This window comes from Anomalospiza imberbis, chromosome 1, assembly GCF_031753505.1.
Source record: "Anomalospiza imberbis isolate Cuckoo-Finch-1a 21T00152 chromosome 1, ASM3175350v1, whole genome shotgun sequence".
NCBI classification, from domain to species: Eukaryota; Metazoa; Chordata; class Aves; order Passeriformes; family Viduidae; genus Anomalospiza; species Anomalospiza imberbis.
Genome location: NC_089681.1, coordinates 82,393,136 through 82,420,772, shown reverse-complemented (window position 1 = coordinate 82,420,772; position 27,637 = coordinate 82,393,136). Strand labels below are relative to the sequence as shown.

The following is a 27,637-nucleotide window of genomic DNA, read 5'->3' as shown; positions in this document are numbered from 1 at the left end:
TCAAATGGCACTTCACACTTATGTTCAGGTAGCCAAAACCCTGTGAATGACAATTCCAGAAAGTGCTTGGGTGGAACTGTGGGGGCTGATCCAGCTTTTTGTTCTGTATCAGTAATTCCTCCTAAATTTCTTTGTTCTGCATCACTGAAGTAAAAGCTGCCTTTACCACAGGTTATTGCACAGTTATGTCTGTCCCAGTGTGGAGCAGAGGTAGAAACAGTAACTGCTAACTGACGTTTGAAAAGTGAATAAATCTTACTGCCATATTAGGAGCAGGCATTTTTAATCTTTGCTTGAACCACACTTTGGAATCTTTGACTGAGTAAAAGGATAATAACATATGCTTTGCTAAATTAGGTTTCAAAAAGATCCTAAAAGTGAGAGTTCCAGATTACAGTAGTATTTTCTTGTCCAGACAGTTAAAAGAAGAGCTGCATTACTTGTGTGCTAATCAGTGACTGCTTAAGACAGCGTTTAACATTACCATAAATAATCAATTATTTGGCTTGAATTTGAATACTGAAACTTACGTGTGTCATATTTATATGGTCTCATTATCTCTTCTTATTTTTAATCTCTTTTTTCTTCTTATCAAGATAATAAATTCAGGTATTCACAACTGTTCTGATTATGTTCTTCTCGGTATACTCAGGTTCCTCTCTGTGAATAATAGCTGCTTTTTAAAGCAGTTGTGTGGGCAGCAAAGGACAATGCACTGGCGTTTGGAGAATCCAAAGTTTTCAAATAATTAGATTGAGGTGGGGGATCTTGCCATGTTTGTATGTCCAAAAAGTGCTTTTTTTTTCTATTCTGTACAGGACCATACATCATTCTAGCATTTGAATGCCTTCTGGCACTGCAATAAGCACTGTCCTTAGCGTTTTGAGGTCTCTGAGTTCCTCTAGATCAAAAGCAGAGTCAGAGATTGCATTTCCTTTGTTTTTCCAGCTACATTAGGGACCAATGAAGACACTGGATTTGATCCTCCCAGCTGACCTTGGAAACTCTGGAGTTGCAAAACCTGCTTTACACTGGTTTTACAATATATTGCTGTTTTAAAAATACTTAGGCTGCTTTTAATTCATCAATGCAGAACAACCAAATGTTAATGAAATTTACCAATACAGAGCAAATGTCTTCTTGGAGCATATACAGTCCCAGGTTTGCAAATGATTTGGAAATCTCCTGAGATTTTAATGCAATTTAGCTTTCCTTATAACAAAAGAATTATATGTTTGGGCGTTTTAAGGACTGCTACTTCCAGCTAGATTAGTTAATCTGATAATAACTACGTGCCTAGAATTTGTTGATCCAAAATTTGCAGGTTTACTTACAGAACTATTTTTTGCTGAGGAAGCAATATATAATGAGCTCTGAGAGCTGCCAGCAAGTGTCTGCAACTTTAAATCATGCAGTTAAAGAATGAATTCAGCCCTGTGAATTCTGAGCAGCTCCTTGGGAATCTTTTCAGTATGTTTAAAGGAGGATGTGCATAGTAATAGCAAATGCACTGATACCACAGAGCAAATATTTTGGGGCACGAAAACAGTGTTTTCACTACTGTTTTATTTGTTTTAACTAGCTCACATGCAGCATCAAAAATTATATCCAATGAGACCACCTCTGGGTTCTTGAAAAGTCCCTGTACTGTGTTAAACTGCAGTGGTGGGGTGATAAATCAGTGTGAGCCTGAAGGAAATATGGCCCCATGCATTTTACTTTGCTGTGCTTAGCGTGAGGTCGGTTGTTGAGGCTTGGCATTATTGACTATCTGGGGAGAACAAGGAGCTTCTTCAATGATTGCTTACACCAATAACTCATCAAAACTGATGTCCAAACCAGACATATTGTCAGGGCAGGAAGGCAGTTCAGAGACTGCTGGTTAACCAGTCCCCATGCTTAGGTAGTAAGTGGCCCAGCTTTACTGGGTTATGATGTACCTGCTGGGGGAAAATGGGCTGCCTTGGCTGGATCAGTGCTCGCAGGACACTGCACATCTCAGTGAAAGCTGCCAGCTGGAACTGCTGAGACAGGAACATGATGCTTCCCAAGAATGCTCCTCTGCAAATGTAGCTTTGATATCAGTCAATGAGATACCTTTCACAATCTTTCTTTTACAATTAACCTTTGGGGAATGGTGACTCTTTAAAGCTTTTAAATGCTGAGGTTGAACAAAAGCCTGACTTTTCAGTGACTCCCATGTTGCCTCTTGGCACTTATGGACTCAGTGCCTTCTTTATTTTGCTTACTCGATTGCTTCTGGTGTTTTCTCACAGAATTTGGTAGGCATGCTTCATACTGGCTGAATAATATTTATATATGTGATGTATCTTCTGTGACATCTAAGGTGTTCCAAAACATCCTGGCAAACTTCCAGCAGTTTCACTTCGGGTGTTGCAGTGTGAGTAGACTTAGATGCTTTTCAATATACTTATTTTCTTATTCCACTTACTTGCAGGACATAATTGCCTTCTGGCATACTGATCTATCTACTGATCTCTCTTTTTCTAAGAGAGAAAAAGAGAAGACAGTGTAACATCCAAGCTTTTGATTTTTTTTTCCTATTTATTATGCTCTGTTACTAAACGAAGCAGAGCTCTCTTAGTTTGTAGGCATAACATTGCCTCTGTACAAAAGAAGCTTTTTTTGTCATCTGGATCACTTTAATTTTTCACCATCCTCTGAACATAAACCATGAAAATTTTCCATTTTCTTCTATCCTACCTTGTGAATCTCAATTATAAATAGTGAGAGTGTCACAAGTAAAATGTACAGAATATTAGATGTTGCAGTTTAAAGGTTTTGTAGACACTCATTTGGGATGACCTGTGTAAGCCACTGGTCATGTAATGCTTTAGCAAATTGGAAGTAATTAATTTATAAATTAAATTAATGGGGAAAATTACCATGAATTTTAAAAGAAGTGTGCTATTCACAGGAATGGAACTTATTAAATTTCAAAATATGAGGCAGCCTTTTCACCCTCTAGACTCCACAGTTATGATTATAACAGATGGAGATTCAGAGGTACTAAATTGACTGTGTGAAGGCTTTCTAACTGGATATGAATAGTGTAAGGGTAAAGGAGGGAAATAGTTGCAAAGAAAATCAAGACTGAGGACACAAAATCCCAAGTTTATATCATGCCTGTTCTCCAGTTTGTGGTGAGTTATAATGTTCATCATCTGCACTACCCAGGGGTTTGTTTTCCTTAGTAAGAAAGGTGGAAGAGTTTGCCTTGCCTCTTTTATACTTACTTGGGTGTGTTCCTCCATTAGAAATACTTTTCTCTGTGAGCATGCTTTTCCTGTCTCACAGGGCGCAGCCTCTGCGCAGCCTGATGCTTCTGTCTGACTGCAAAGCCTCCACACCACTGATAGAGAGCAGCGGCTTTTTCAGTATGGCTTGCTGCAGACTGAACTGCACCTCTGTATCTTGTATATCTCTCTCCTGGTTATTTTTCTGCCAGGCAATGCTAAAGGCATTGAATGATTCATTGTATGAATGCTTGATTATAAATTTTCAAATATGTTCTCCTAAGGGAAAAGCAGTTCTCTGTAGGTTGACGCTACTTGGAAAACCCCATGCACATGCAAAACTGTATGTGCATGTGTTTTCTGTCTGCCTGTTTGATACTAATAATTCTCCTGGTCTTTGGAAAAGTAAAACTTGCCTGTGTTATCCAATTTCTCCAAGCTGAAATATGAAGTTTGGTTCTTTTGTACTCATGCTTTTCTTGTATGTCTGGTCAGTGCTTAGTTCTGGTTCAGTTAATATGCATTTATATGCCTTACTTTTCAATTGAACTTTTACCCGTCACGGGCTGAGAGGCAAGTTATATTGTCAGGCCTCAGTTAATTACCAGTGCTATTATTTTTTTTATTTGTGGTGCCTAAGCAATTGGAAGAACAGCAGGTTAAGTCACATTTGCAAAGAGATCACGACTCAATTAGTGCTTAATCGTATAAAATTCAAAAAGGAATAATTAAGGGTATGGCAGTAACAACATTAAATGCCTGGTTTAGTGCTAAAGAACCTGCTCCACATAGAAGCTCACTAAAAGAATGAAGGATTAGAAGGGATGTATATAATGCCTGAAAGCAACAGGGAATTTGTGTGAGAGACTCTTCTCACAGAAAAATTAGAAGAGCTTGTTAGAACAGGGCACAGCATCTGGTTCTGCAAAATCAAATGTCTTTGGTTTGGAGGATTTGCTGCATGGCTAGTTTAATTTTGGTTGTGAAAACAGAATTAAAAAGCGTCTGACATTCAAGATCATCCCTGTCCACTCTAATCAAGAAGGTCCCAAAGTGTCAAAGTTTTACTTATTAGCTCTTCTCTCTTTCACTAGGGAAAACTGTTTTAACTTCTAGGTTCAGCCATGCTTCTTTCTCTAGCATGTTGTAGTTACACTAATTCCCATTATTTTTAACTACTTGCCCCAAAAAGTACTGAACTGCAAACTCAGTAACTGAATGGATCACTGCATGGGATTGGAAAGGCTGCCTCTAATTTTATTCTGCTTATGACCTGGTGGCATTGACAGTGGGGAGAAGAGGTGCTGCTTCCCTTGAAGTAAAACTGCTAAGCAGTTGGAGCCAGCTGAGGAGCCAGCTTTTTGGGTCATACATCCTCCCCTGGAAAGTAATTAATTTGAGACACATTGCATGTGTGCTATTTGTTAGCTGAATGAAATATTTCTGAATGAGGTGGTGGCTTAGGGATTTTTAAAAGAATTCTAGAGAAGGAGTTGTTGTACACAGGAGCAAAGATATGCCAAAAAAGTGTTAACTTCCTTTTCCATTGAAAAGGCGGTTCCAGCTTGTCCTCCACCTTAAGGCTGAGAGGAAACAGCCCCTTGGCTGTGGCTTGCTCCTTCTCACACTGCAGATTTATCCTCCAAATTTGTCATCTTGCTCACTCATCAGGATAGTCTGTGTCTGAGCAATATACTGCTTGCCTTCTCTATAGGAAGCTGGCTGGGAAAATAAGACTTTCTTCATGAAGAAAATCCAGCTGCTCTTAAATCTGAGTGCCTTCAGTTCACTTCTTTGTGGCACTGTTTTACTCTTCCTTAGTTTTTAAAAATCTTGCACACAGCCCCTGTGATGTGAGCCTGAGTAATGGAACTGGCATCAATACACAGGAGAATAGGGAAGCTGAATTGCAGAATTAGCACAGTAAAAAACAATACTGGCACTGCACCAGTCTGCAGCCGTGACTGGGTGTACAGATCATCACAGAAGGTGGATGGGGTGAATGTGATTTTTTCACTGGGTTATAGATCTATTCAGTGATGAGACCCTGGACGAATTTGAATCTTCAGTGAAGAACAGCTTCTTTTCTGTTGCCACTTGAGTATACAAGCACCAAGATGTTTATACCCCACAGTGCCTTGTAGAATACATAGGGAATCCACTTCTCCTCCTGGGAAAAGCACATTTTGGTACTGTGGTGCTCTGCTCTAGCACTGTTTTGAAGTAGGGGTTAATATTTTGAGAAAAATGAAATTTTTGCACAGCAAAATTTCAGTTAATTTGTATGTGAACTTTTTCTGTGGGACAGGGGTATGCAGGAACACCATGGGGCCTCTGACAGCTTGAGTAAGGGAAAGATTATACAATATTTATTTTTGACTTTATAGGTGTGTGTGTGTTTAAAATTGCTTATGTTTTTAAATATCTGTGAATATTTTCTGAGTCTGAAAAACGGATCAGGAAGCACATTTCTTCACAGAGCCTGCAATCCTTTGTCAGGTGAGCTCAGTGCAACCTTAACCAGCTGAGGTTACTCTTAGTGTAGTGTAGTGTAGTCTACACTTAGTGGAGACATATCATGTGGACTTAAACAGGCCTGAGGTTTGATTAAATTTTCTTTTCTTGTAGAGGCACCAACCTCTTTTCTTGACAGATGCAGTGGGTTGACCCTGGCTGGACACCAGGTGCCCACCAAAGCCTCTCTATCCTTCCCTTCCTCAACTGGACAGGGGAGAGAAAATGTAATGAAAGGCTCCTGGGTCGAGATAAGAACAGAGAGAAAGACCATTACTAATTTCAGACAAGAGCAAATAGACTCAGGAATGTTAGTTTAATTTGTTGCCTGTCAAATTGGAGTAGAATAATGAGAAGTAAACCCAAATATTAAAACACCTTCTCTGCACTGCTCCCTTCTTCCCAGCTCAATTTCACTCCCGATTTTCTCTATCTCCTCTTCCCCAAGCTGTGCAGGGAGAAAGGGAATGAGGCTTGTTGTCAATCCTTCACATATTGTCTCTGTTGCTCCTTCCTCCGCAGGGGGAGGACTCCTGCCCCTGCTCCAGCATAGGGACCCTCCCACAGGAGACAGTCCTCCATGGACTTCTCCAGCATGAGTCCATCCCATGAGCAGCAGTTCTTCACAAACTACCCCTGCAGCCCAGCAAAGGGGCAATATTGGTGTGCCAAAGTCATAGTACACATGACAGAGAACCCTGTCAGAAACCCAGGTAATGAGATGGGAGATGCTGCATTCCTGCTGCTCCAGAAAATCAGAAGCCTGTTACCTCCCAGGGCAGGCTGCCAAGTTAGTCACTCTCCTTCGTCCCTGAGCTGCAAGTTAAGATCTGGAGATTAGTGGCTTCAAGATAGGTCAGATGGCTTTTGTTTCTTGTACTGGGGCTTGTGTTAAGGGTATGTTCATGACCAGAGCATTAGGGGTTAATAGGACACTGAGGGGCATTTTAGTATATGGTTAATTAGTTATCATGCAGGCTAATTGATTGCCTATCTATTAAATCTTCTGTTGGTGGACTTATGAAATGCATTACTCATCTGTAAAATGGTTATAACAGCTACAAATCATTTAAGAAACCTTATAATTCCTTTATGAACCTATTCTTTAGAGTGAGGATCTTCATACCCTGTGTTTTTAATTTACACATATTTTGACAGCACCTCATGTGAGCATATCTACCATACTGTAAAATTTGATGGAAGGGATCAACTGTGTTTCATAGTGGCTGCTTATTTTCTTCTCCAAGTTTTGATCCTTGCCTTTGTAAAAGTTAACACACTGCTTTTAAAGATGTCCTGCAAGGTCTGTGGCAAACCCCTGTATGACTGTTGGAGCCAAGGGAAGCACAGCCATTTGCTCTGCCAGTGGGAAGTACTTGTTTTGGGCAGTTACACCACCGTGAGAACCAAAATGTGCTGGCCAAATGCCAGGTGGTCCTTTCCAGTGGAACCTGATGGAATTCTCAGTGGCTTATGAAGAATAATGTAAGTTCTTGGCCAACACTGTTTTAATTTGATTAGGTCATGAGTAGCCTGGTTTAACCTGCTGGTACCTGAGAGCATTTCTGATTGTGCTTACTTATGCTTGTTTGTGGCATTGAGGAAAGATTCTAGGGACTCTGGAAACCTGGGAGTGAAGACTGTTTCCAAATCCTCTTCCTCCCAGTTAAACTCTCTCTCTCTGAAGAACAAGGGCTGTACCAGCTCTGTCACATGCCATAATTTCCCTGCTTTTGGAGAGACCCTGTGGAGGACTTGCTGACACTTTACTTAGCTGAGGAGCTGCGTGGATGAGTTTGAGGCATATTTCTGGATATTTGTAAGGCTACAGTTTTCTTTTTTTTTTTTTTTTTTTTTTTGTTCACTTGATTCACCTACAAGTTTATAATTCAGCCCCAGTGCTGTACTGGGAAGAAACTGCCAGGGCATTTTTTAAAATTAAATTTTCAAATGCTTCCTTCCCACTCTTATGCTTTTTATATTAGCCTTTTGGAAATCAGAAATTTAAATCTGTTTCCTCCCTCAGGTTTTCTCTCTCTTTTTTTTCCCCCTTTTTTCTCTTATATTGCTTCAGTGTTTGATGACTGGTTTTAGAAGTGAGCCTGTAAGTTCATGAAATGAAACAAGCCAAGAAACAAATGGTACTACATTGAGATGGGGAGGGTGTTAATACATTTTGCAGAAAGGCTTTGCAGACTTCAGACACAGGCAGGAATGCAGGGACACAATAGGTAATGTTAGAATGAAGTGAATCCCATAAATACCTCTAGCACAGATGTGGGTTGCCAAAAGGCAGCTGGTACCAGACAATGAAGTCTGTATATGCCAAATGAAATGTGTCTCATTACCAGACATCCTATGTTACACCTCAGGACACATTGACATGAAGGCTGGACATTGGAACATTGGTCCAACAAATTGTGCCAGCTTCTCTCCGTGTCCTCTAGGTGCAGTGGGTGTGATGTCATGCTGCTGTCTGGAAGTGATGCTGGCTCAGCCTGGCCTCCTTGGCACCTGTCCCCTCACAGAATGCATCAGCACCCCAAAGTGGCCCTGTGCCTGTTGTATTTTCCTTTCCATGTGCCCTTCCCTCCTGTCAAGGGATTAACTTAATGTGTGAGATAAGAAGAAAATCAGTACCTTCTTTCATAATAAAGACCTGACTCCAGGAGTCCTGGTCAGTGTTCCTTGCTTTGGGGGTTTCGTCACAAAATTCTTGCAATACACGTGTTATCATTAAAAAACCACCCACCTAAGAAAGTAGTTCAGCTTTTCAATTATTTAGAGAGATTGTATCATGACTGGAAGCTCTGGGACATGACCTCCAAAGTTGCTAGGGTTAGTGGCAGATAGTTAAAAACAAAATGCAATTACTTCTTAGAAGAAAAACTTATTATGATGGAGCAAAGAAGGTTTAATAATTTGGAGATACCTGCCTTTTGGCTTTTTTTTTTTTGAATCCTCATAACTGACATAACTGTTGCCCCTGCAAAAGAAAACATGAGGGTAAAAGAGGATTACTTGTCCTTCATGTCTCCTAATTGCAGTGTGATTTATACTTCATCTGTATGCTTGGTGTTAATGATGCAAAAAATATAATTAAAAAAAGTTATTGTTGTTTTGCAAATTTTAGCTTTATTTTTGAATATTTACAAGAGAAGGGCTTATGGAAATGTTCAAATTAGCAAGCCCATATATAAGGAGAGGAAATACTTTTTCTCTTAGCCTCTGGCTTTACATGATTGTATAACTTCCTCACCTGCATCAGAAATTCCTGCACGAAGTAGCTGCTGAAGCCTTTTTGTTCATCCTCAAATTTTTGCTCAGGCATTTCTAACATGATCCTTCACTGAATGCCCCTTTTCCTCTTCAGCTAGAAGAATATGAAGTAGGATCAGTATTTCCCCCTTACTGTTGTTCTGTCATTGTGTTCTAAATGTCCTCTTTGCAGGGATAAACTGAGCATCCTCACAACCAAATGCCTCCATCTTCTCTCCACTGTCTGATTCCCAGCTCTTTGAAATAGTACTTTTGCCCCGTGCACCCTAAATCTCATGATCAGACAGCAGCTTCCCTCTGGCTTCCTGCTCCTTTTGGATGTGCACACTGCCCACTGATGAGATGTCACCTCCTCCCTTCTCCCATGAGCTGTGCTGCTCTTAAATATGAGTCCACTTGCACATCTCGGTCATGCTTGGCTGACACATGGTGTGGATCTCACGGGCCTGATGAAGCACCAGGTAGAGTCTGGTTGCACAGGATGACAGTTTGGGATACGTGCAGCCTACGTGGGGTCTCGGTCTGCAATTAGATGCATCTTGACACCCTCTAATGTTGGTGTTTCTGGATGGAACCTATTCACTCCAGAGCAAGCCTCTCTATCATGAATGCAAAGTAGTTATTTTTTACTGTGAACTCTGTCTTGCCCATCCCCTGCAGAGCGGATCCCCTTGTCAGTCATCTTAAGAGCAGCTCAGGGAAATCCAGAGCACAGTTAAAACAAATGAATGAGTCCTGAAGGCAGGATCTTACAGCCACAAAAGACTTCAGTTATAAACTCAGCTCATCCAAAAACCTTAAAGACATTGCCAGGCTCCTCAAACACTGCTGCAGTGTGCCAGTCCCAATTACCTGTTGCAGGGAAAGCAAAGCTTTTCCAGTTTTCAGAGTGGTGCCATTGGAACTGTTGTAGAGTTGGACTGGACTTTGTCAGTCCATGGAGAATCAGGGAAATTGAAAGGTCTGAGGGGAAGCAGGAGGCTGGCATGCACAATGGTACAGTTGGCTTGCAAGAAGTTGCATTAGAGCCTGACCATAGTGTGGCTCCTCATCCCTTGCCACGTTTTCAGTAAAGGGAGATGCTCCAGCCATTTTAATATATTGATAAGTGGGAGAAAATAGTGTGCATGGAGATGTTGTCTGTAGGCTCTCTCAGTGAAACTTTTCAGCCAGAACTAGGTCAGGTTTGAAAACCTAACGTACGCACTGAAGCACAAAGGCAGTGATAGAGAGGACTTGTTCCCAGTAATGATATTTTAAACAAAAGGAAAGAGCAGGCATTCTGTTTGTTTAATGGCTGCAAGCTGACTGGATGTTTCACTACAGCTGTGCTATGCTTTTAGCTGCTATCACAGTATTTACTTGCAGAGACAGGACAATGAGTTGCAGGCAGAGGCTGGCAGGGAGGATGTAACAGCAAAAGTAGCTAAATAGCATAATTTTTCTTGTTGTAATTCTGATACATTGCAGTACCCATTATCCAGACACAAAATAAGAGGTGCTCCCCTGGCCTTACAGGCAGAGTAGCTAAGGTGGTGGACACCATTATCTCTGTGTTGTGGACAGGGATCTGATACTAATAGCAAACAATTTGCTACAGGTCTAAAGAAAGTTTTTTCACACTATGTATGAAACCAGTGCCATGTTCTTGCATCTGGACCTCAGTATAAGTGTCTTTCAATTAAAAGAGGGGTTGGCCAGCTTGTTTTTGCCACATGTCAGATTGAGCAGTGAGGCAGGGGGGGTAGTAGTTGGTGCTGACACCAGGTATGTCCACCAGCAGTGGATGCGCCTGCTGGGCTCTACACCCTTGTGAAACATGTGAAGCAGCCTGTGCAGCACTACAGGTACCCAACCCAGTAAATTGGGCTCCTCTGAGATGTTACTCTTTACTGAGGTCTCTTGCACTGATGTCTTAATGAGACTTCTCTTCATCTCTTTTGGAGTTGTGCAGGATCATAAATGTCAGGATCACAAAATCATAGAATGGTTGGGTTGGAAGGGACTATTAAGATCACCTAGTTCCAATCCCCCTTGATGTGGACAGGGACACCCTGCACTAGACCACGTTGCTCAAAGCCCTGTCCAACCTGGCGTGGAACACTTCCAGGAATGGGACATCCACAGCTTCTTTGGGCAACCTGTTCCAGTGCCTCAGCACCCTCACAGTAAAGAATTTCTTCTGAATATCTAATCTAAACCTACTTTTTCTGTTTCAAGTCTCAGCAGTCCCTTGGGCACCTCTGGTCCATGGGAACACCTCCTGCGTACCCAGCAGATGATGGCCTGGGGATAGAGAAACACTCCTTTAGGAGTGAAATTTTCCTGTCCTGAGAAGGTTGTCTAAGGAAATGTGCATGTTTTGATGAGGATTCATCCCTTCTCTCTATTGTCTATAGAAAGAGTTTAGACATTTATTTAATTTTACATCTGATCTGCATTTTTTCTGGAAAAAATGGGACCTGCTGTATTATTGGTCTCAAATCCTGCTGGGCTGCAGCAAAACACTCAGCTGATTTTCTTTAGCAATAATATTGCAATAATATAGAGTAATACTCTCCCAGGGCTACTGATAACAGAGCCACTGTGTACATCAAGAATGCTGTGCTGCTTTAGTTATTCACATTTATTGTGTGCTTTGATGGTTTTGGAAAGAAGGTCTGACAAGCAAAATATTGTGACTACAGCTGATAAAGTGAGACAAAGGGAATGATCTAGGATCTGGCTTGCCACAGCATTTTGTTCAAATCTACTCTAGGTAGGCTTTAAGGGAGCCTGCATCCCTACAACCACTGAGTGCTTTCCAGTAATGTGTTAAGAGGCGCTACCAACATCTGCTGATTGTGAGTCATCCTTCTTTTCCTCTTTTCCCAGAGCTAGAAGGGTATGTGCTTTTTGAAAAGAAATATGCAGCTTTATATTCTATCTAGCGTGTGCCTGGGGCTCTAAAATGCTTAGAAGTCTGCTGAGATAAATAACAAAATTCTTCATGTTGTTATGTGACTTCAGAGTGGGTAGCAGAATCAGTTGCTCCTGTGGTATGCTGGGTGGAAAGCCACAGCACAGAAAGACCATGAAAATTTGCCTGACCTGCATGTAGCATCAACATCAGAGTCAAAGCCACACCTCAAGTCCTGTAGTCCCTCGGTGTTGGTTGTTGGTGATGAGCTGGAAAAGCACATTGGGCCCTCTATGGTTTACACAGGGTTATGGCTGTTCACCAAAGTGTTGGTGGCAGATACCTTGCTTTTTGTGAGCACAGATATGAAAACATGACACTGGGGATCATAGGGAAGATTTTTAGTCTTCCTTTCTCCTTCACCAAACATGTTTTTGGGGTGGCTGCTGCAGTGGTTTATAGACTAACTCCACCCAGGGGATGGAGCTATTGTCTTTACTGACATTGGCTTTTGTCGCACCAAGCTGCAAATGAAATCAGGGCTGGCAAGGCATTGAGACTATTCCTTATCAGAAACTGCTGACAGAAAATGCTTGTTTAATTTGGTCTTGTTCTAAGCAAAGCTAGCAGTTTACCATGTCTTTGAATGTGCTGTACATTTATCAAGAAGAACCATGAGGTGGATTAAATTTGTCAGAGAAGATGAAGGAGGCACAGTATCTTATAAATCGGTCAGTTTGGAACTCTTACTGTGACTGATGTTTCAAAAATTCTAACATCATCTGTAATTACTCAAAATTACGCATAATTTATGTTGTGCTTGTTCAGTGCTCTAATAGTCTAGGAAAACACTTTACAATTAACTCTGGATGATAAGATTTAATTAGAGCTTTCAGACATTTTTATCCTACTCATCTGTTTTGAGCTGTAAATGCAACATTGACTTTTGATTTCTTTACTAGTTGGACAGTTGGCTGAATAGTAAATGATGGGTTCAAATATACAGAAATCATGAAGTGAAATTCCCTTGGATTAGTAGCAGAGATAATTTTCTGTTGTGGGACTATATAATTTAACTCACAGATATGTTTATCTTATCGGTAAAAAAATAATTTTGCACCTAAGCTATAGCTCAAAATTCAATTGCCCATCTGCCACGTATGCCATAGGCACGATTTACTAAGTTGCAAGAGGAATTGTTTAGAATGACTGTTGGAACAGGTTACCATTTCTACAATGATGTCTTTGGAAATCTTCATAATTTTTTAAACTTCCCTGTGTTCCCATTTATTTCTCTGTAAAAAACACCAGATTATTCTGTAGCAGAATTTGCAAAACACTTTGCAATCTCAGGACAAGAACATAGTGTATAGGCAGAATATGCACTTTTTTCCTTCCTTCTAGTGTACTTCTTAAATGCAAGATCATGGTCCGCGGGCACAAGATTGAGGCTGTTGAAAGTACGTACCTCAACTAATTAGTTTTATTTTTGAGAATATGTCTCTAAGCTGAAAGTAAACAAGAGTTTTTGTAACCAGAAGGCTGCTCTGAGGTTAGAACAAGTCATATGCAGGCTGGGACTCTGGTTTTGTTTCCATTAAGAAGACATTTGATTGCTTCGTACCTCATTTTTTTCTACTTTTTCCATCTGTGTTACCTATGATCTTGCAGAATATTTGGTTGAGCTTCATAAAAAAATGACTTTGCTGGACAGGTTGTCTCCCTTTGACAAGCCCCAAGAATAATCTATGCAGACAATAAAAGAAATAATGCCAAATAACCCATCATATGTTAGCACCACGGCTGAAAGAAAAGTTTTCAATTTTTTCTTTTCCTAGATATGGTAGAAAAGACTAAATCTTCTGTTTAGCACTCATCATGGTACTGTGATGCTGAAGACGATCATGTTGCACTCTGATTTACCCATGTGTGTTTGCAGAAAGAATCACAGAATTATCATAGAATCACAGAATAGTCTGGGGTGGAAGAGAACTTATAGATCATCTAAATCCAGTACCTCTCCCACGGGCAGGGACACCTTTGACTGGTTCCTCAGAGCTCCAGCCAGCCTGGCTTTTAACACGTTCTAGAACATCTGGAACTACTAATAATTTAACTAGGGATTCAGCTTCCTAAATTCCATTATGAGTCTGGAAATGTTCACCCTTTTCACAAAGCAGAAGCAAAATTTGACCCCCATTATGATAGATGTTGTCATTATGATTTTTATTGGTTTTATGTGGCATGGCAAGAACTTCTGCCTCTAGTATTAAGTGGTGTAGCTCATGCACCTTTGGGAAAAAATTATAGGGCTAGTCATCACAGAACCAGCCTATAGATATTAAGATGTGGGTTTGAAAATTCATATTTCCCAAGAGGTCTATTCCCTAATGGTAAGCTTAATAACAAATGAGGTCTGAAAATGATATTTGGACTGTGTACTGTCTCCTACATCAGGTGTTAAAAAAATCACATGATTTTTCAAAGTCATTGTGAAGTGACTCTCTTCTACCTCCTCTACCATATTACTCTAATGTCTCCTGGGAAATACAGTATCAACATTGCACTGCTGCTTCTGCTCAGTCAGTGATGCAGGTGGCCTGATGTACCACCTTTGAGGTCAACAGCAAAATACCGTGCATGTCAGTGTGGGCAAGGTCTTCAGAGGGTTGATATAAGAAAGAAAACAGAAAATCTGTCCTTAAAGTCTTGGTTGACAGTGAGACTCCTCAGCTCCTACTGCTTTCCTAGGATCACGGCTATGACTCCACCTCAGTTTCACTGCTGTCTGCTGATTTTCCTGTGTGTTTCAACAGGATGCACTGATACAGATTATTACTGCATTACAGTCCAAATGAGAGGCAAATCACTGACCTTTATGCAGGAGAACAAATCCCTTAGGTGATACAGCTGTTTTGCAGCAGTGGCTATCTTGGAGCTCTCTGATGCCATATGCACTGCTGTGAGAGAGACAGGGCACAACTGAGTGAAACGCAGCTCCTCCTCTTCTGAATGCTGCACATCTCAGCAGGCACAAATTAGGATGACTTGGACAGACCTACTGCCTGTTTACACCAGCTTCGTGTGGAGGCAATACACATTAAAGGCTATTCCTTGAGCTGGATGAAATGGGCTGTCTCACACCCTGACAAACAGGATGAGGGAGAGCAGCAACATAACTAGCTCACAACAGTACAGATTTCCTCTTGTGCCATCCTTGCTTGTTATTGAGCCCATCTTCTCTCCTGAGTTTGATCTAACTGATAGCTAAGCCGGCATAAACCAAGGCAATCGTATTAGTAAGACCCTGGCAGCACAAACACAAAAACAACTGAATCTCCTCAACTTTGAATTTGTCGAGGTCAGACCTCTTCTGGAATCTGTAAGGTATCACTTATGCATCTTTTATATGCCTCCTTTCTCTTACTCATGGCCAGGACAAGTAAGATGTGGTGCATATGTAGAACAGACTTCTGGGACAGATCCATCCTTCCAGTTTGATGGTTCCTGGGAGCTGTGCTCAGACAGCAGGTTCTAGCTTGTGCTATGTGAAAGTTGCATCAAGGAAAATACTGGCAGGGGCCAATAAATAATATTTCAAGGTGACCAAAATATAACCTCTGGGTCCCCCAAGGATTTGTGTCACTACTGGCTTTAATGAATGGTCTATAAGGGAATTTTAGGCAACAAATGTGATGGTAGCATAAAATAATTAAGAGCAATAAAAGCTGGAGGAAAATGACAAAGTCAAGCAGGGCCTAATAAAGCTGGATAAATGCGTAATGCAACAGCAAAAGAAAGGCAGCGTTGCAAGAAAATTTACACTTGAAAAAATTATGTTAACGCTCTTCATGCATTCTTCAGTTCTGTATTTTGCTCTGAAGAGATCTGGAGTCCTTGACAGATGGTTTAAAGAACACTGCTACTCAGACCCTAGGTGTGATGACCAGTGCAGAATAAGAGTGGCAGGTCATGCAACCTACCTAGAAAAGGCAGAGGTGGGTGGTAGGAAGGAAAAACATCAGAGACTGTAGTGTTTGCGCATGGTCATTTCTAAAACCAAATGTAGAGCAGAGGGCTTGGGAATGTCATGCCTAGGGCCAGGCTGAGCAGCAGGGATGAATCCCTAGAGGCCCAGCCATGAATTGAGAGTCATACAGCTCCAGGGGGCCATAGCATCATACAGATGGCCAGGATGGGGGTATGAATCACTCTTTGTCTAACTGTTTGTTAGAGAGAGAGAGTTGAGATGGATTGCTTAGCCCATATGCTCAAATTTTAAGTGGCTGAAATTAGTAAAATGACTTGCATGCTCCGTTATTTTTTCCTCTGAACCACAGATTTGCAGCCAGAGCTGAGACTAGGGGATTGTTGCTGGATAGTAAATATATTTTTTTTCTCTGAGAACTGGTAGCCGTGGAAAAAATGTCATCAGAGGAACAAACCAAAATGAATAGTGGTAAAAGCTCTGTGCACTCAGACCAGCCTTTGAGTACAAGGTGACTGGGGACACTGGTGAGGGCATGTAGGACCTTGTGCTGGCCCTCTGATTTCTGCCCTTACACCAGGGCAGCGGATAGAGTGGGTGCCATGCAAAACATGGTGTACATGCAAAACAGCTGGACTCCCTGGCTGTAAACCATGATCAGGTTTTATGTAGTGCTGCAAATGTTCATGCACATGGCCAGGCCTGCCCTTGAGCAGGAGGCTGAGGACCTGTGTGACCAGTGTGCTTGTTTCACTGACAGTCTGTGGCACCATGCATTTCCTTTGGGTTTGGAGTCTTCTCTTCTACTCTGGGCCTGCTGAGCCCTGATGTGTCTGAAAATGGATCCTTTCCATATCTCATCAGCAAAACCAGAGAGTTCTTATGTTTTGTTTGTGGCAATGTGATAGATGCAAGTGTTGGTTGTTGGCACAGAGATTTCACAGACTGTAGAAACACTGTCACCTGTTCCATAAAACAGAAAAAAAAGCGCACCAGGCTGCCAAGTGCCTACTAAACACCAGCTGGTAAGTGTCACAACATCAAGCTGTGCAGCTATTGACTGTGATCACAAGTTGAGGCAAACCTGAGGGCAATCAGAGAGCCTAAGGCTGACATGCAGCTTAGGAAGGTGGGTTATGAATTCCCCTGTTGCATGAGTTCAAGCCCCTAGCAAAAGGGCCTGCTGGTCTTTCCACAATGGGGGATACACAGCCTGGGAAGCTGCTCCTGGCTGCTGCACAGCCTGTCTTGCAGAGACCATGTCTGGGGGCTTCTGTGGAGTCAAAACAGACCGTGAGGCAGCTCATCCTGGGATAACACTCAGTAAACCAGGAGGTTGAAGGCAGTATGATGCTGGACTGTACATTTATGTCCCATCCTCCCACTCTGCCTATGATAGGAGATTTAAACCATCATGGAATCAGGATATGAAGAACAATCTAGCGGCTTTTTTTGTTACTGTAGACTGTGACTACTGGGAGAGACAGTAATCATCTGAAAATAGCAAATCATAACTCTGTGGAGGGACAAGGTCATCTATGTGCATTGCAAGCTTGTATGGCTGCAAGGGGTACACACCTTATACTTCCCCTGGAAGGCTTAAAATATGTAAAACTAATGTTTAGATCAGACAGGGAAGTGGTGGAATAGATGTCCTCCTGCCTATTTTCTGTGGTATCTGTGGTGGCAGGAGGCAAGTAAGCTCTCAGACTTTCAATGGCAGCTTTGTCTCCTTTAGACTACTTCCTTGATCATGATGGCTGCAGTTCTAGTTTAATGTTTTAAAATCAATATGACATATGAGGGTGAGTGCTATGCTACGAGTAAAAGAATCACTATCAAATAATTATCAGTGCTCTTTCTGCAATGGTGTAAAAGCATGTTCAGGTGATAAGCAGAACCCTTGGCATACTATGTTCGTGAAGGCCCATGTGATTTTCATCACATCAGATTAACAAGCAAGAAGTCACTAAAACCTTTTTTACTTGGTGGGTGCGTGGCTCTCCAGGGATGCATGACTTTGTATGAGTCTATGACTCCTGCCTTAAATTGGTACAACTTAAGATTAGGCAAAGGAGAGACTGCAATGTTTTGTGTACATCTGCAACAGGAACTGAGTAAGGCGTGCCCATAGTAAAAGTGTGGTAACTGGGTGTTTATGTGTGCACATCTGTTTTCTGGGCAACTGGAGGTGTAGAGAGTCCTTAGCTAGAAATAAACCTGCAAATTCCACTGCAGGCTGTTCTGCTTTCAGAGGCCTTTCTGCACTTTCCATGAAACTTGTGTTAGTGTAATTGCCCTAGTTCCTCTAATTTACACATGCAAACAAGAGACGACCCAGGTGCAAAACTGACTGCAGAGTTAGTATAAATAGATATTTTATCTTAGTCTGTCATTGCTCTGAAGGTGTGAGACTCTGTCAGGGCTGTGTAACTGGTTTCCAAGCCTACCAATGCCCCAGCCTTAACGTTTCAAAAAAATCAGGCAAGACTTTCTTTTGACTTCAGCATGATTCAATTAGAAAAGTAACAAGTCTGGTGGGCTGTACTTGGGCTGATTCGCTGCTAAGAGCAATGTCCAAGTGAACAATGATAAAAGAAGCAGTCAATCTGCTCGATTCTGCAAACTGAAGCCTTGTCTCCTTGACATGATGCTGATGAACCATTTTTTCTTGATGCTCAAGGCATGTAAAGCTGCAGATAAACACTAACTGCTGTGTGCAAAGTAGTCAATAAATTGCCATCAGACTTTCCCTTCTGTTTAACTTTTATTAAAAGAGGTGCTAAGGTACTGTACTGTATGCAGTACATCATATTTATTACCAAAATTAACAAATATACAAAACTTATACATGTAATTTTCTTACATCCATTTATTCGTCTATAATACTGCATTTGTTCAAGTAGGTTATCTACAGTATGTAAACATCCCTTGGATTGACCTCACACAGATTAGGAAAGCCCATCTAACCCATGTAGTTACCAAATATAGCTTTTTCTTATTTTAAAATTTATTTGGCTTTCATTGGTAGAATCTAATCTTCACATTTGGCACATGGAAGAGACATCTACAGTGCAAAAGAGGCAGATTTTCTGGTTTTGTTCTGAGCGGTTTAGCAGAGTCATAGTTTTAAAGAGTCAAGAATAAATTTACACAAACTTAATAGGAGATGGATTAGTGTTAACGCCAGTGACTCACAGATCAGTCACTAAACTAGAGCAGAAATTCAAAGCCTCTTCCCCAGCCCTCTCAGTCACATGAAAAAAAAAAAAAAACAACCTCAGCCTTGTTTCTAAAGGATTAAAAAAGAGCTCTGTTAGCAACAGAGGGAGGAGTTCAGTTTACAAGGAGCCCTCTGAGATTCCAGTTTCAATTTTCTGCTTTGTGGATTTTTTTCTCTTGTTAGCAAGCAATTATTTTCTGTTTTAATGGGGGAAAAATGACCAGTGGGAAGCAACTCTTCTGTGGTCATGATTTCTCAGTGAGTTGGAGATTACAGATCTTTGAATCCTGATGTATAGAGCTCAGTAAGCTGCCGCGTACAAAGGGGAGAGAAAGGAAGAGAGAGAGAGAGAGCAATGCTGTGGAGCTCTCCAGTTTTGCTGTAAGAACCAGGAATAACTTCCTTCCTTTTGTTTCTCATAGTTTCAAACGTGATTTAATTTAACTGAGTAAAGCTGATCCAGAGAGACTTTCATTCACACCCTTCTTCCCATTCTCATCCAAGCACTGTATTGCTATTTTTTTATGAGGCCTCACCCATGTCCATGGAAGCATCTGATGAGAATGGATCAAACTGGACACCGTTTCACATGGAAAGCCCTCTGCCATTCCTCTTCTGTTACCACAGAGCCCCACTGCTGTCTGTGGCCCCGTACATCTCGGCCAGCTTCTTGAAGCGTGGCCCCCAGTCCGTCAGGTAATCATAGCTCTGGTCTGAGTCTGTTGTCACGGACTGTAAGGAGCTGAGCGACTCCGCCACTGAGCCGTTCCCTTCAAACATATAGGTCTGGAGGGAGTCGAAGGGAGGCGCCCACAGGTCCATGTCAGCTTCGTACAGCTTGGCGAGCACATAGTTGTGGACGTTGTTGTCCATGACGCACGCCTGAGGCACGTATCGGGAGAGGCTCTCTATTTCAGGGAGCATGTCCTGCCGGTTCTTCACCACCAGCTGGGCCTCCCGCGGGTTCCACATGGCAGCGATGTCGAAGGCCTCCGTGTCCTCCTCCCCACCACCCTCGTCATCGTACCTGACGATGTTCTCGTGGATGTTCTCCTCCTCGTCGATGATGTACGGCTGCTTCCGCTGGCGCCGCATGGAGAGGATGAGGAGCACCAACACTGCGGGAGCCAAGCAAGACACAGAGCTGTCAGCAAGGACACAGATCTTGCCAGGGCTTCAGACCTTCCTCTGCCCTACTTTCCTCTGGGTGAGCCCAACTAGCCCCTTGGATTTAAAGACCTGTGGTGTTTGCAAGCTGAGGGGTGTAGAAATCTCTCTCACTCCCCAGTCAAAACTGGTAGCTTGAGGTCCTGCTAATCTGTCCTCTCTCTCACCTGAATTCTTAACTCCTGGTGACACTTAGGACATGGATATCCAGTGGTGCTTGCCACTTTTAAGCTAGCCAGCTCAGAGGTCAGTAACAGTTTATCTGCAGCAGCATAGTTACCATAGAGGTATTTTGTTTTCTGTTCTGTGGGTGGCTTTTGCAACCTGCTTTGGGGATGCTTCTCTGGCTGGCCACTGCATGTGACAGAGATGGATGGTCCTAAGGCACCATGGTGATATGTCTGCCTACACAGCAAAATGCAGAGCTAGCCCCTTAGTCTGCTTTAAGGAATTTTTTTGTTTATCTGCAAGCCTCCTGCAGTGCTCTAGTGCTGGTGCTCCTTGCCCTCGCTGCGCTTATTAGCATGGGGAGAAGTGGTTGTACAAGCACCAGAGCCCTTTGCTACTGAAAATGTGCCATCACTTGGTGACTATTTCCAGAGTTAGAACTCAGCAAAGATTTTGAATACTGAAATTTTGAGCTATCTAGGCTCCTTTGAAGAGCCAGAACTGAGGCACTTTTAAAGATTTTTTCCTGTATCTTAGTACACTCTTCCTAAAACGGAGTCCCCTGAAATTTCAGGGAATGTGTGTTTTGAACTAGTATTGCATGATTTGAGAGAGTGAACAAGGGAACTGAAGTTCTTTTCATGCCAACAGCTAACAGGGGACCTAGGATGTTTGGGCAAGGAAAGCATGAAATTTAATTGTGGAGACAGAACTCATGCAAGACACTCAGCCCCTTTACTGCAGCACAGGCACCATTTAAATGTAGAGTTTCAAGGAAGAAGGACAGAGGTGGGGATATCTCTCTCCAAAAGACAAGAAATAGAACTGGGCTTACCACTACTGTTTCTGGTGGAGCAGGATGAGAAAATAACCTGCCCCAAGCCACAGCTCTCAATAGTTCCCACTGCCATACCCTTGCAGGAAAGCATGGCCATATCAGACACCCTAGGACTTTGGGCATCTGGCAGAAATATTTGCAGGCCATAGTTTTCCCCCATTCCTGCAATTCAGATCCTGAGGCCATACACACCTGACTACACCATGGGGTCCTTGATTTGGCCCTTTAGGCATGTGTGTGTCTAAATATACATATACACACAATGAGTGTGTGTTTTTGTGTTTGGCTCCTACACCTTTGGTGGATCAGCAGCTCCCTGGCCAGAACCTAAAAGTCTGTCCCTCCCAAGAAGAAGTGAAGGCTTTACCTAGCAGGACAAAGATGCAGGTGAGGATGGCAATGAGTGCCCCTCGGCTTAGGCTGACAGGGAGGACGTAGGCCTCGGCGTTGCAGGACATCACCATGCCCTCCTCATTGCAGCTGCACACGTGCACGGTCAGCGTGCCCGTGCTGCTCAGCACCGGGCGCCCGTTGTCGCTGATCAGGATGGGCAGGTAAAAGGTGTTCTGCTCGTTTTGTCTGAAGCCAGAGCGCCTTGTCAAAATCCATGCTGTATTGTCTAGGGGCACGAAATAAACAGAGAAAACAGCTTATATGCAGAGCAAATACATTCAGCAGAGAAAGAATTTTAAAAGAATCAGCCCACATCCATTTTTTCTTCTCTCTTCTTCTTCTTCTTTTTTTTTTTTTTTTTCAGTTCATCACTAATCATTTTGCCTCTGCTTCCCCTGTTCCAGTATCTTCTCAGACCATAGATCCAAACCTGAGAGACCTACACACCTTAGGAGTTGCCTTTACCCCTTCTGATATAAGATGCCCAGAGCAAACTCATAGTGTTCAGATTTAGCTAAGAGAGCTTTCAGAGGGCAAGATTGAAATGAGCAGTTGAAGGGAACTTGTTGTCCCTGTTGGCTTATGCTCAGCAGCTTTTCCAAGTCTCAGACGCTACCACCATTTTGGAGATGCTGGCATATAACCTTTGTGGTCGTGTTATGGTACTCTGTGGTTTTTGATATATGGCATGGTCATCTGCTTGAGGCAGAAAGGGGACAAAGGAAAAAACCCAGCCTGCTATCCCAATGCATCAGTGAGTTGAAAATTCACAACTAAACATTTTTTCTGTGATGTACATGCAATTTCTTTAGTACTTCTACCATAGAAAAAAGCCAGAATGCTTCGTGTCATCGTTAGAATTATTCTGCTTTGATTTGACCATTCTGCTTCATTTAGTGTGACTGCCTGTATTTATAAGAAATCAAAAGGAATCAGAATGATGCTGCTGACAAAAATAGTAAAAGAGTGACCTAACAGCCAGTTGCAGTTGGCGATTTCAAGGGAAATTCCTAACTTTGGGGCTTTTTCCTTCATATTCAACATGCTTTTTTAAATGTCAACATTTACCAGTGGCATTTGAATTCCTGTCTATCTCCTCCCTCAAATTCCTCAGAATGTGCATCAAGTTTCCTAATAAAAAACAAGTGGAAAAAAAGTGGAAAGTAGATTTAGGAAGTTCTCAATTCTCATCTCAGGATACCAAAACAAGTTGGAGACAAGTTGATTTTTGTCAGTGCTGACTTTGAGCCTTATAGCCTTAGAGACTTTTAGAAAGTGCAGGACTGAATGTCTCCAGTGTGATCTAGCTCACCAAAGAGACTAAAGAAACTTGCATGAAAATTGTTCTTTCTTACAAACATGTCAGCAAGGCTTGGGCCAGGAAATATTACTGGGGAACACAGGTACTTTTTCTCTTTGGCAGACCTACAAGTTCTGATTCTGATGGCATTGGTCTTCATGCAGTTTCTTTTGCAACTTAGTTTTGTTTCCTGTTCCCTTGGTTCAAAAGAGGTCACACAGACTGGCCATCTGCATCTCCAGGTTGTTACCAATGTACATTTGCTATGCTTGAAAATTCAGGATGCTGATCAGCTGTTCCCAGGTGGATTGGCACAATGGAACTGCTGCCTGGAAATGGCAAGCAACCTTCTGATCACAAATAGACTCTGAAAAAACCTAAAATATTAACATAGAAGTGTTCAATTTCCTTATTATTCCTCTGTCCATTTACTGCTAAGATTTAAATCTTGGGTGATTTTTTTTCAGTGTAAAGATTCAGGTTATATGCAGAAAAATTCAGCTATATGATCTACTGTAGTCTGGACACCAAAAATGATTTGATGGCTTTTTGAAGGGAAATCAGGAGCTTCATATACAGCCAACTAGGGAAAACAGGAAAACTCAAGCTAGACTAACCAGACTTGTCTCCTAGACTTAAACTATGGTCCAAGTTACAAACTCTGTGCTTCAAATCTTATGGCATCAGAGAGTACAGGCACACCTAAGTATTGAGATGTCAGGTTCCACAGTTTGTGAGATCAATTTAAATTTGTGACATGTTTTTAAAAAGAATCTCAGGATCTTTTTTCTTGCACGTCAATGACATTTCAAGCCTTTACTCCAAAAACATAAAATTCTGAAGTGTGCTGCATGTCTGCATGCAAATATATAGTGAAATTGTAGCGTGTTGTTAAATCATGTGGTCCCAAGAGCTGGAGCTTTGAGGAAAAACCACCAGGTGCAAAATGAAATCCCAGAGTTGCTTGAAACTGATTATGTGTCAGTGTTTACTGATTTCACCTTTGATATAAAATGCAACTCTGAGTATGTGCAGTGGGTATGGACAGACATAGGTAGGTCTCTTCCTAGGAACAAAAAATAGGACAAGAGGAAATGGCCTCAAGTTGTGCCAGGGGAGGCTTGGTTATTAGGAAAAATTTCTTCACTAAATGGGTGGTCAAGCATTGGAAAAGGCTGTCCAGGGAAGTGTTTGAGTCACTATCCCTGAGACATTCAAAAAATGTGTAGATGGGGCACTTAGGGACATGGGTTAGTGGGGGACTCAGCAGCATTAGATTAACAGTTGGACTCAATGATTTTGGAGGCCTTTTCCAACTTGAATGACTCCATGATTCAGGAATGTGTCCCAAAACTCATCAGAGAGAAGTACCCTGTGCCTCCCATGGCTCCTGGGCAAAGGGAGTGCTGTGGACAGTTGTCCTTGACTGCTCAAAACTTTTCCTTCTCTCTCCTGGGGCACATACAAGTGCTTTCTCTCCCTTGGGCTGTTTATATGCCCTCTATATGTGCTCCACAGCTATTAATATCATATCTTTTCATTACTAGGCCAGTTTTGGCATGAGAGAAAGCAGCCCAATGGCAGAAAGTGGCAAAGTGCATGTGTTTATGCTGTGTCAATGAAAATACTTGAATTACTCTAACTGTAGTGATTTGGTTGTATTTCTCTTTCCTGGATGAAAGATTCACTTTCTTTAAACTGACTTACAATAGAAGTCACAACTTCTATTCAAGTGACAGCAAACCTTCATTTCATATAAAATTGCTCTTTTTGAGGGGGAAAAAGATTAATTATTCTGAGCTGGTCATACCTCGACTGTAAAAGAAGTCACAGGCAGTGAACCTGACAGAAGCTGTGCAAAATCAGCTAGTGAGAGACGTCAAGGATTTTAAACCATTCTTTTTTTCAGGCCAAAACCAAGTTTCTATAACCCAATATTGAAAGATATATATGTATATATACATTCTGCTGTGATGCCCTGACCATATCATCCAGGTCTTAAACGTTCTTGGTAATTAAATTCTCTTTTTAACTCCCAGCATTACATTTTGAGCCTTTTGTTTAATGTTGCTTTGTACAAGGCAGGCATCCTAATCATCCCTAAACAATTGTTCTACCTGTTACTCTGCAACTGAAATACATTGGTGCCAAAGCTCCTTGTGTGACTCATCAAAAGCCAATGTGATTTGATGTGCTAGTGTAGTGCGAAGGACGTACTGGAATGCGATGCAGCATGGCAGAAACTGGAAGAGACAATTTTATTCCAAATTTGATCTCTGCTAAGCCCCAGCCATCAAGACAAGAGGGCTTGTGAGGACATGAAAGCCCGATTATATTAAAACAAATAAAGCAGGCCTGATAAGAATGCACAATATTTTTCCTCTCAGCATCCAGTATGGCACCTTTGGCTCGTAGAGGGCTGGATGGCAGCACTTAGCTCCAGCACTGAGCAGAGATGCTAAAGATTGCAGCATGGCTGGTTCCACATTTGTGTGAAAACTGAACTTCCCACAGATGTGCAGGCTGGTGTCTTCGTGTGGTCATGAGACCAAGCCATGGAGCACCATCTTCCTGCAGTTTTCTGCCTCACTGGAAATGATGTACCTGTCTGGAGAGGTCAGGGGAATTAACCACTGTGTAGGTCCCAACCTTGAGATCAGAGCTAACCACTGCTCTTCTCAAAAGAAAGGCTTGGTTTCTTTCTACATGCACCTGCAGAAGAACTGGGGATGATTAGCCTGACAATTGTTAAACTTTAAAAACTGATTGTAGTAATTATGAAGAGCTAGGAATAATATAAATAAATACTCCACCAGAAGTGGGAGAAAGAACACAAGGAAGCAGGTAATCTAGACATGACTGGGTTGGGGAAAGAGTCACATCTTTCATTGAGGATTTTCAGCTCACTGCTTACATGTGTGAAGTAGACCACAGTTTTAGGGAAGGCAGAAGTAACTAAAATTTCTCTAGGACAAATTTAATTGTAATGTAAAGGACTGCCAGGACACCAGGCCTGGTGGGGGTATGACTATGACTGATCCTGATCTTGCACTTATTAAAAAAGGCTTCTTTCTTCAACAGTTCTGGTTCACAAAGATAGAGGGCAGTCATTAAGGTTCAACAGAAGATCAGCTCAGAGTTTAATCTGGAAATGCAGTAAGCTTATTTTGTTGTTCATTCTTACAGCAAGCCTCTCTTTCTAACTTATTCCCAGCATAGTCTCACCTGGAAGAAGGTGGAAGTAGGATGTCTTGCCAATGCCCTACAGCAGACACCGAAGAGATGGGAGACTCCAGCTCAATTCCCTGCTTCATCACATTTATCCTATAAGGCCTTGAGAAGCCATTGGTGCCCAGATTGTTGCAGCTACTTAACATGTCTATTTCTCACTGATTTTACTGGACTCAAAGAGAACCCAGCATGTAAGTAGCTTAATTTCTCCTTGCCCCAGATCCCCATCTATAAAGGAGAACAATAGGATTTCTGTGTCTGCTGATGATATGCAAAGAATGAATAGACTGAAGAAGTTCTCAGAGACTAAAATTACAAGGGCCAAAAAAAAATGTAAAACAGCTCATCAGAATGCAAACTGTGATCTATCTGTTGCTCAGTATAAATCAAGGTTTTAATTGTTGCCAAGAAGGCTACACGTCTTGCAGTTTCTCTTACTGCTATATTGGACAACCAAGTAATCAGCACAATTGCTAATCTTAACAGTGCCTTCCCACAGCCTGGGAAGCATTCCTGTCTCGTGTTTATGGGCATAGGCTGTGACTAGCAAAGTGTGTTCTGTTTCTTGTCTAGCCACCCTGTGACAAACATTATAGCTACCCCCTCTGTGCCCAAGTTACATGATTTATATAGTTCTTAGTGGCCCCTAGATGAAAATATAATCATAAATTACTTTTACTGAGATGACTACTGCTCTCCAAATTGCTGAGGCAGTAAATAAACCTTTAATCATAGAATATTCTGTGTTGTAGGGGACCCATCAGGATAATTGAGTCCAACTCCTGGCCCTGCATAGGATACCCCAAGAGTCACACTGTGTGCCTGAGAGCTTTGCCCAAGTGCTTCTTGAACTGAGACAGGTTTGGTGCTGTGACCACTTCCCTGGGGAGCGTTTCCAGTGCTCATACAGCCTCTGAGTGAAAAACCTCTTCCTCATATCCAACCTAAACGTCCCCTGACTCAGTTTCATTTTGTTTCGTTGAGTCCTGTCACTGGTCACCAGAGAGAAGAAATCAGTAACTGCCCCTCTGCTTTCCCTCACAAGGAAATTACAATGAAATTGTACAATCAGTCTGCTCCAGGCTGAACAGACCAAATAAACCCAGCTGTACCCTATACAGCTTCCCCATACCTTCACCATCCTCATGGCCCTCTTTTGGGTGCTCTCTAATAGCTTAATATTCTTCTTATGCTATGGTTTATTATGTGGATCATTCAAACAGTCAGTGGTTTGATACTTAATATTTTTATTTCAAATTAGTAACTAATAGCACCCTAAGCTTCTTGTGATATATATATATATATATATATATATATATATATATATATATATATAAATATATATGTATATGGAAAACTGGTATTTTATAGAGAGTGGGA

At 41.9% G+C, this 27,637-nt stretch overlaps 1 protein-coding gene across 1 annotated transcript in view; it reads right to left on the bottom strand.

Moving 5' to 3' along the window:
- Positions 1 to 18,685: 18,685 nt before the first annotated feature.
- CDH20 (cadherin 20) overlaps positions 18,686 to 27,637 on the bottom strand; it is a 119,199-nt gene continuing 110,247 nt past the window's right edge. The window contains exons 11-12 of the mRNA XM_068197509.1: positions 21,701 to 21,952; positions 18,686 to 20,278 (exon numbers count right to left, since the gene is read on the bottom strand). Coding sequence (XP_068053610.1) covers positions 19,779 to 20,278; positions 21,701 to 21,952 — 752 coding nt within the window. The 3' untranslated portion in view covers positions 18,686 to 19,778. The remainder of the gene's footprint in view (positions 20,279 to 21,700; positions 21,953 to 27,637) is intronic.